The sequence below is a fragment of the Pinus tabuliformis genome, chromosome 8 (genome assembly GCF_031772625.1).
Source record: "Pinus tabuliformis cultivar Carrire ecotype Pingquan chromosome 8, CPIR1, whole genome shotgun sequence".
In the NCBI taxonomy this organism is placed as follows: Eukaryota; Viridiplantae; Streptophyta; class Pinopsida; order Pinales; family Pinaceae; genus Pinus; species Pinus tabuliformis.
The window spans coordinates 1,633,740,357-1,633,750,534 of record NC_142294.1 but is presented as its reverse complement, the minus strand read 5'-3'; the positions used below and the strand labels follow the sequence as shown (position 1 = coordinate 1,633,750,534).

Below are 10,178 nucleotides of genomic sequence, written 5' to 3'. Positions count from 1 at the left end.
ACTTACCACTTTCTATTAAAAATCAAATTAAAAATTTCTAATTTAATATATGATGTTTTTATTTAAATTTATAATAATATTTTTGGTTTAATACATAACTGAGCGAAATATTTTTGAGTTTTTTTATTTAAATTTATAATAATAATTTAAATTTAATTCATTTTGGAGTGGTTTTGGTGTATTGTAACGGTTTTCTAGTGTTAATGGACTTACCATTTTCTATTAAAAGTTAAATTAATTATTTTTAAATTGATATAGGAATTTTTTTATTTAAATTTATAAAATATTTTTGATTTAATTCATAACAGAGTGAGATATTAAATTATAAATAAGATTATTTATTTGTTTGTGGAACCAAAAAATACTTAATTTAAGTACTTAATTTACGGAAAATCCCCAAAAATACACAAATAATAACGTAACTTAAAAATAACTTATTATTTCAATATTTAATTTGAAAAACATAAGCCACATTAATGGCGGCAATACTATAAATTACAGGAAAGCACAGGCTTGGCGATACAAATCATAGGTAAGGTTTTTCGCAGAAGCACTTTTGCCTTACTCTGCGTATAAAGATTTTGCCACATTCGAACTTACAGTCTGGTAATAGTTCTCAAGGACGCCGACCTCAGGTAATTTGACTGTGTTTAAATTTTTCCCGTTGATTGCGGTTCATTTAAGCATTTCCTTTTCCAGAAAAAGCCATTTAATTAGGCTCTACATGTTAAACAGCTGGAAATACGCTGTTTATTTAGGCTTTTACGCGTTAAACAGACGTAATATTGCGGCAACTATTCGTTTATCGATGTTAGGTTTGAGTTTAGAAAGGGGGATTTGTTTTGTTTTAGGTTGAGGAGTAATGAATGAGCACCCTTTAATTGACTTTTTACCTGGAATAATTTTCTTCTTCAATCTTTTTCCACATGCTGTCAATTTTTTTTCGATTATGTGGGCACACGTTTCCAGCGAATTTGGACCAATTTTGCGTATTTGACTTGGATTCAAAGTTTCTTCCTGCCATTAAACGCTTATGTTGAAAATTTTGCGGACGAGGTGTCATTGATATTGTCAAAAAAAAATGATGGCTTTGCCTAGATCTGGACGGTGAAAACTCAAAAGAATAAAGATCTTAACTCTTATTTTATGATTTTCATACATGTTGCGACAGTGGTAAGTTGGTATGAGTGATATTTTTTACCTAGAAGGAAACCGTGTGAAATAATGTTTTAAATATTCTTTAATCAATAAATGTAGGGCCGTGCCGGTGGTGAAGGAGTCAAATCTTCAACGGGTTTGGACGCGCTAAAATATATTTAAGCAGTGCCGGGCGAGTGTTCTAAACGCGCGCTTCTATCTTGAGCTCTCGTCGGCCGGCCGATACAGGTCTCTTTGGATATCTTTGGATCTTTGAGACCGATCAGGGTGAGTGCCTAAATCACAGCTTGTTTATCTTGGTATTGTGTAAATAACGTGTCTTTAGATTTTTTTGCTTTTCAAGAAGATCCGTTGATTTGATTTGTTTGTGGCAATTTTAACAGGTTTCTTTGCTGGATTCCCTTTTCATTTGCACTTATCTGCTCAATTTCACTTCAGGTATTTTCAGTTTTAGTTAACAAGTAGGTCTGTAAGTTTAAGTTGTCCAGATCTGATCTCATTTGCCTTCAAATCTCTGATTATGAAGAATATACCACTAAATTTATCTGGAAATTGTTTCGTTTGCTTGTAAAACATTGCCTGAATTGGTCAGGTTTCTGATCTACATGTTTAAATTGTCTTGATCTGAGTGCATTTGCATTTTCAAGCTGAAATTCTCTGCATCTGGTTGAAATCGTAGAGATCTGGTTTCAAAGGTTTTTTCAGCAACCAATACGAGGCCTACATCTGTTTTTGATTTGTGATCTCTGTCATGGTTCAGATATTCTGCTTGGTTGAATACGAATTTAGATGAGTTAGTCTTGAATTCTTTATGATCCTGCATATTTTCTTAACATTTCAAACAGTTCCTATTTCTTAGTTGGAAACTCCATACAATGCTTCCGAAACGAATCAAGCTTAATTCGATAGTTAAACGCGTTGGAATGTTTCTTCTCACGAAAGCTATTAGATTAGCTCAATTAATCTGTATTTTAACTGATCTTTCCTATAATATCTTGGATTAAGGTCTTTTGTTCCTTTAGCAGGTAAAGATGGTGAAGATCTGCTGTCTTGGAGCTGGATATGTTGGTGGGCCAACAATGGCCATCATTGCACTTAAATGTCCTGCCATTGAAGTCGTTGTCGTAGATATTTCATCTGCTAGGATTGCCGCATGGAATAGTGACCAGCTGCCAATCTATGAGCCTGGTCTTGATGAAGTCGTAAAAGGTTGCAGAGGGAAAAACTTGTTTTTCAGCTCTGATGTGGAGAAGCATGTTTTGGAAGCTGACATTATATTTGTGTCTGTGAACACACACACTAAAACCCGGGGTCTTGGGGCTGGGAAGGCTGCAGATCTAACATATTGGGAAAGCGCAGCTCGAATGATTGCGGATGTTTCAAAATCTGACAAAATTGTTGTGGAGAAATCTACAGTTCCAGTAAAAACAGCAGAGGCAATTGAGAAAATTCTCACACATAATACCAAGGGAATTAATTTCCAAATTCTCTCAAATCCAGAGTTTCTTGCTGAAGGAACTGCAATTCAAGACCTTCTAAACCCTGATCGTGTACTTATTGGAGGCCGGGAGACTCCAGAAGGACAAAAAGCAGTGGAAGCTTTGAAGGCAGTTTATGCCAACTGGGTTCCTGAAGATAGGATTATTGCTACAAATCTGTGGTCTGCAGAGCTTTCAAAGCTTGCCGCAAATGCAGTTTTGGCCCAGAGAATCTCGTCAGTAAATGCAATGTCAGCTCTGTGTGAAGCAACTGGGGCAGATGTCACAGAAGTTGCTTATGCTGTTGGTAAGGATTCGAGAATTGGTCCAAAGTTCTTGAATGCTAGTGTTGGTTTTGGTGGGTCCTGTTTTCAGAAGGATATTCTGAACCTGATTTACATTTGTGAGTGCAATGGACTTATAGAAGTTGCAAACTACTGGAAAGGAGTCATTAAGATCAATGACTATCAGAAGTCAAGGTTTGTAAACCGTGTGGTTTCCTCGATGTTCAACACAGTATCAGGAAAGAAAATTGCAGTTCTAGGTTTTGCATTCAAGAAGGATACTGGTGATACTCGAGAAACTCCAGCCATTGATGTATGCAAGGGGCTTCTTGGAGACAAAGCGAATATCAGCATTTATGACCCACAAGTAACAGAGGATCAAATTCAGAGAGACCTCTCCATGAACAAATTTGATTGGGACCATCCTCCTCATTTGCAACCTATGAGCCCTTCTGCTATCAAGCAAGTCAGCGTGGTTTGGGATGCTTATGAAGCAACCAAAGATGCTCATGGAGTGTGCATTTTAACAGAGTGGGATGAGTTCAAGACTCTTGACTTTCAGAAAATTCATGACAATATGCAGAAACCTGCATTCATTTTTGATGGTCGGAACATTGTTGATGTGGAGAAGCTTAGGAAGATTGGTTTCATTGTTTACTCCATTGGTAAGCCTCTAGATCCGTGGGTGAAAGACCTCCCTGCATCAGCATAGAAGATTGAAGTCCTTTTTGTCTCTTCATATTAGACAGTGGTTCTGCAAACTTTACTGTCAGAAGAGGCTTTCAGAAGATGGTGATTGAACTTGATCCTTAGAAACCATGGGAATGGGTTTCACTTTTCACGTTGCTTTGATTAGGTGGATGGTATTAGCTATCATTATTTCTAGAAGGATCTATTGTTTTTAGCACAGATGGAATCAATAACTTAGAAACATTTTGTTTGAGTAGCATATCTTTTAGCAGAATCCTCTGCCATTGATTATCTGGAGTTCTATATAAAGGATCATTCAGATGGTATTGTTTTCCGGTCTGGTAAAATCCTATGGGGTTGTAGGGTTGTCTGGATTTTTGGAGATTTTAAACTCCTGATATTTTTTTCTAGTCCTTTAATACTTAACTGCATATGCCTACATTTTTGAAATTCTATGGGCATCTGTGTGCGTTATATTCTAGAATTTGAAGGTTTTGCCCTGAAGTTTGAAGCTATGTGGTAACCTGTGATGTGTTCCATTTTATCCAATGAATGCTCTGCCTGGAAATTTGATGAATTGGTATTTCTATAAATGCGACTGGTTTTATCTTACTGATTCTTAGTAAAAGGAACAATTGTTCTAACCATAAAACATGGACTCTGCAAGGTGATGTTGATATTAATATATGCATTTGTGGAGATATCAGTTTTTTACTGTAGAAATATCTGCAAGAAGCATTGACAATGAAATGCATTTATTAGGAAATTTATCTTGGCAAATATCTCAGTTTTATTAAGTAGAACATTGCAGGCATGGTTCTCAAATACCCAATGTTTGGTAGAGTGTTCATTTTAAATAAAACTGTCTAGTAAGGCTAATTTTTTGGACAGGACCCAGGTCATTCTGTTCCTGTGGAATTTTCGTTCTGCTTGGAAAAGTTTTGCTGCATGGTGGCTGGCATGTGATAAATATGGGAATCCTATTACGTTTTGCTTTTGTATGTGGTTTTAATCAGTCTAGAAACTGATTTGTTTGAAGCAAGAAACCAATCTTTCTTTGTGGTTTAAGGGCTAGCCTTTTTCTTCATCTTAATCTTCAGTAGTAGACTTTGGAAGACATATGCATTGTTGTTCAACTATGCTTCTATAGTACAGTTTCAGTAATCCATGGTATTCGTTTCTGAACTGCTACAAGATTCTGGTATGAGATGGGATTAGTAAGTTGCACTGTTGTTATACATTGGAACTTATAGTGGGTGCGTTAAGCTTTTATAGTTAAACAAATGTGCTCATTAAATGGGTAAAGATATCTTTGGCTTACTTGAAATTCAACAATACCTAGGAATCCATTTAGGAGGTTATCAAAGTGGTTCATTCGGTTTTAATAATTTTTATAAGCCTTTTTTTTTTCTGTTTATATATATATAAAACTTTCAAGAGAGATTCGTACATTCATGTGGGCAGGTGCATCTTGTCTTGTACAATAGAATTTAAAAAATCCAAAAGGATACTTTCTGTCAATAGACAAATTAAATGGTACACACAAACAACCATATCAAAATACAGAAAACAACCTTAGTCTTTTTGAGACATACTACTGATTCCTAGAAGTAGACTGAACGTTCACTTTAGGGAGTTCTGCTTGTAGCTGCTGGTGGCGTCTCCTCAATGATGGTAGATGTTGGCTCCAAACGCCCTCAACTGTGGCTTCCAGCTGTTTGAAAACCATTTGCTTAAGAGTCTCATCATTATGCCAAGAATGGTTATTGAGTCAACTTATTGCTCTCAGTAAGTCGTTCAGAGAGCTAACCTTTTGCTAGAAGTTCATACCTGTGCCTTGAACTCAGCTCTTTCTTGTACAAGGATTTCAAGTTGATGCACAGGTTCAAGAATCTGCTCATTTGAGACTCTTCTACAGGCTTTCTCTTTGGAGTACTGAATCTTGATTCTTGACTGCATCTCTCCATGAAACTATTAAATCACACTTAAAGCATCAGTTAGGTGGCCTTTTGCACTTGTATGAGTGGCCTCTGTTACCCAGGCCGTGGTGCATTGCTGTCCCCTTCCTCTGAAGACAGATGTGACCTCCATTTTTGATATCTTGGCAGAAATGAACAGCAAGGACCAAGTAGAAATGAAAGGTAGCAAGCTGAATCTGCTCCAATGAATATGAAGAAGCTGTTGCGTTTAATTTTTTATACTTATTGGGAGGGAATTTAATTTCTGATAAAGTCTCATAAATCCCCACACACTACTAGGGTATGAGTTGGGACGGAAACCAAATTTAAGAGGGATAGGAAGAGTCGTAAAGATTGTTAGTCTGTGTGACCTTGAGAATTGACAAGGGGCCATTTCACTTCCTAGTAGATATCATATCATTCATTGTAGTCTTCCAATTGGGCTGTTACATGGGGTTGGGGTCCCAAACCTCATGGTATTGTCTGATTTAGCAGAGATTAGCTTGTTCTTAATTAGCCTGCTATAGTTTGTTAGTAGATCTTTATATTTCAACGAACAAGTGATCTTCAAGGTTTTTAGGGTCCAGCTTGATCCACCAAGTGAATTTTTCTAGCTGCCCCACGATATATTTTAGGTTTGCCCATTGATGGGATCAATGACTAATCTAGACCACAGTGCGAAAATAAAGTTTTCAAGCCAAGTTTTAATGAGTCATCAATACTCTGATTATCGAAGTTTGTGAAGTTATGTGGGTAATCAATACCCCGGATTCTCTGCTTGATTATTAGTTTCGAGTCTGAGTAACTTGAGGGTGATTCCAATAATTAGCCCCCCACCCCAAGTGATTTCTGAAAGCATCCACTGTACCTAGTAAACCTGGGTTCCCTTTGGAGATCTCATAAAAAATAAGCTTTACCCATTCTCTAGGAAAGGGGGTCCATTGTTGGGTCACCCAGTATTAATATTCCTGGGTTTCTAAGTTTCTGTGATGAATGGGTTTATTTCCTTATCAAACAAATTGCATGGGGAGAGATTGTGGGTGGGAGCCACCTGTCGAGGCAAAATCTGTCCTGTCCAAACTTGACTGAGCCTCCACAATCCCCATGACCATCCTGTCCAACAGGTGGGCAGATTGTTCTTTCATCCAACACTGGTGCTAGCCCTGGCCTAGGCTCAGCTTAGTTAAAAAAAAATTGTCATATTTTGTCTTAAGTCAATGGTGAGTAGCAGCTCTTTATCTTGACATTTGTCTTAAGTCAATGGTGAGTAGCAGCTCTTTATCTTGACATTTGTCTTAAGTCAATGGTGAGTAGCAGCTCTTTATCTTGACATTCAGGTGGAGAGGCATAATTTTTTCTTCTGCCCTTCCTCGGTGTATGGCACCTGTATTAGACGTGTTATATATCAGACACTATACAAAGGGACTAAGAGAGACAAACAAAAGGAAACAAGGCTTTAGTTTTTGTTTGCTCCTTGAGAGGAGTTGCTGCAGTTTAAGGTTGTCAGTTGGTAGCATTGCTTTTGTCCTTGAGACTCAGGTAGAGGGAGGCATTATTTTTTCTTCTGCTGTGTGTATTTATGAATCACAATCCAAACATATTATACACCAAAAGACCTGCTATATTCCAGAGAGAAACAAAAAGACAAGGTTTTACTTTTTGTTTGCTCCCTTCCCTGAAAGCAGTTTCCAATGGACAAGCAAAACTAAGCAATTTCTTTCACTCGCTTGACTTCGTCTTCTATGACAGGAATGCAAAGCTAGCCTCCAACTCATTGTGCAAGAACTTATTTTCTTTCGGAAGTCTTTGATTCTTTGCGACAGAAATGTGACTTTGAGTGTTGCAACCAAGTTCTATAGGACCGATTAACTTATCTACAATATCTGCAAGCAGCCTCTTTAACCACTCGTAGATCTTTTTGTTGGTTATGCAGCTGATACGTTTATATTTCGGTGCTTGACAGTGCAATTGTTGGGGACTTGCTTTATGTTTTCACCTTCTTTGTTTGTCTTGAGGATGTCTCTTTTTAAAGTTAAAGGTTGCTTCTGTTGGAGTACCAAATGGTTTTTAAGTCCATAGCTAAACCTTTTATTCTCATTTCTGCAAGTTATTGCTTAGTGAATCGACCTGATCTTTGATGCCACAATTTTGTTTTACTCGATTTACTAGCTAACATCTGCATGCCTTCCTATGAGACTGGAACTTCAGAGAATAGTCATAGAGGTTGCTCTCTCATGCTTCCTACACAACTTTGTGCCACTGCATTTCTTATGGCTCAGCACCACTGAATTTAATTTTCAGGCCGCAAAGCCACTGCATTTCTTATGGTTCAGCACCACTGAATTTAATTTTCAGCCCCCAAAGCTACAATTAAACAGAGCTTTCTTTCTGCCCCTGAAGATGGATGAAGTGTCAATTAATCAGACGCCACAACGCAATAACACAGTCATCCAGAAGCTGTCATCATCATATTATTAACTGAAAATTTGCATGCTAAAATACAATTTTCTTGATAGGAAAAATGACACGTTTCATCTTCATGTCACAACACTGTATGTCTTGTATGCATGTTCTTTACTTATTTTTATCTGAGATTCTCTTCATATATTGTCTACAATTTGTTCTATTCTTTTCTCCATACATTCTTCTTCGGTAAGATAGACCTAGTGTAAGAAATTAACATTGGAGGAAAGACTTACCTGTGACGCCAGTGTAACTACTGTGTCAAAAAATAATTTCCAGAAATTCAGGAAGTGGACACAGAAATGGAAAATTTTGGAAAATAAGAGACTGTTCTACAGGTTCGGATAATGATTTCATTATTTTGTTTCCAAAGATTCTCAACATGCTAGTGGAAGGTGTATCGATTTTCAGTACTGTTACATCAGAATGTGCAATAAGAAAAAGTGACACTGATTTCTTGGGTTACAACCAATATTGAGCGTATATATGTTCACCACCCAACTGTAAGCATTTCATATGAATGCCACCCAGAGTTGGGGATATGAGATAACAAGGACTACGGCTTCTAGCAAACTCACTGAATTTCGCCAAAGGTTATACACAGTTTTTGAGCTAGATAGGGAACAAACAAATGGAACCTCTTCCTCCTAGCACTGACTAAATATTGTGAGAACCACAACAACGCAAGATCTCAGCTGAAAGGCTCTGTAGCAGCAGCGGGCCAGACAGTCTAGCTAACCGAGGCCCCTTTTTCCAGTGACAACTGGAAAAAGATCCAGTCATTGTTAACATCAACTGTACAAGGGAATTGTGGTTATCTGCAATTTGTGGCCAACTTATACCTCAATCCATCACTGCATTCCCCTCACAGTAGCTGATTAATCATAGGAATAAGCAATTGCATGAGATTGATGTGCCTTTAAAAATGGATAAGCTAGGTGCCCGTCTCACAATTATAAACCAGCAAAATGAACTATTTTTCTCAGGGGCTTTGGCCTTGAGATTTTATTAAGAAAATTTTACATGGTCATATATGTTAACCTAATTGACAATTTCATAGAGAAATACCACGGTTTTTCACTCACTGAATTTGTGATAGTATCTCTATTTGTGGAATGTTAAAGAATATATCTAATTTCAGTGGATAGTGATAAATATCTCTTAAGATTCTTTTCTTAAACCCTACTCTTAGTACAATCTTTTTTATAAAAAACCTTATTTTTATTAGATGCCTAGTTTTATACCTCACAATATCTCTAATTTTCTTTAGCTCACATTCCTGCCCCCAGTATCTATAATATATTGATTTTATTTTTGACAATTTTACAATCTTTTTTATGAATAACCATTAATAAGATATTGGTCAACAAGGTGAAGCTCCTGTGAGACATACTCATAAAAAAAGACTTTCATAAGCTGCTGTGAGACATACTTATAAAAAAAGACTTTCATAAGCTCCTGTGAGACATACTTGTAAAAAGAAGACTTTCATAAGCTCCTGTGAGACATACTCATAAAAAAAAAGACTTTCGTAACCTGCTGTGAGACATACTCATAAAAAAGATTTTCATAAGCTTGTGAGACATACTCGTAAAAAAACGACTTTTATAAGCTCGTGTGAGACATACTCATAAAAAAAGACTTTCATGAAAAAACCTTTATCCTTATTGTTTGAATGTCGTTTCATCTAATTAATAATACAATAGGTTTACAGCTTCTTAAGACATCTCACACATACCATGAAAAAATATATAGTTCATCAAATTAATAATATGATAGGTTTACAACTTGTTAAGACATCTCACACATATTATGAAAAAATTATATTTGATATAGGAGAAATCAGAATTAAATTTTTTTTTGATATTTCTATAGGGGAAATTAGGATATTCAATTTTCATGTTTTATTGACAATTTTAGAGTTTAGGTCTCCATTACCTTTAGTTAAAAGGACTAAAGAAGGTTTTTCTAAAATACTTATCAAAATAGTCCTCTGGCATTTTTTCACCTCCTTGTACCATGTAGCACCAAAATATTACATTTGATCTTTCTTGAAACTAAGGATTTACACAAGTCCAAACTTTTAGAACCAATATTTTTCTTGCTTTGAAAATCAATATAGAAAAGGAACATATGAGAAGTCTAGC

At 36.4% G+C, this 10,178-nt stretch overlaps 1 protein-coding gene across 3 annotated transcripts; it reads left to right on the top strand.

Moving 5' to 3' along the window:
- Window positions 1-1,257: 1,257 nt before the first annotated feature.
- On the top strand, window positions 1,258-4,063 carry LOC149242397 (UDP-glucose 6-dehydrogenase 3-like). 3 transcript variants are annotated; one of them, XM_089374234.1, is made up of 3 exons: window positions 1,258-1,425; window positions 1,542-1,596; window positions 2,184-4,063. In XM_089374234.1, the coding sequence occupies exon 3, from the start codon at window positions 2,190-2,192 to the stop codon at window positions 3,630-3,632; it is 1,443 nt and encodes a 480-aa protein (XP_089230360.1). In that variant the 5' UTR covers window positions 1,258-1,425; window positions 1,542-1,596; window positions 2,184-2,189; the 3' UTR covers window positions 3,633-4,063. The 3 variants fall into 3 exon arrangements, with proteins under 3 accessions (XP_089230360.1, XP_089230361.1, XP_089230362.1); XM_089374235.1 differs by having other exon boundaries at window positions 2,181-4,063; XM_089374236.1 differs by lacking the exon at window positions 1,542-1,596.
- The last annotated feature ends 6,115 nt before the right edge of the window (window positions 4,064-10,178 follow it).

Excerpts from the sequence above, each read along its gene's own strand:
- LOC149242397 (XM_089374236.1), top strand. The coding sequence starts at position 2,190 with ATGGTGAAGATCTGCTGTCTTGGAGCTGGATATGTTGGTGGGCCAACA.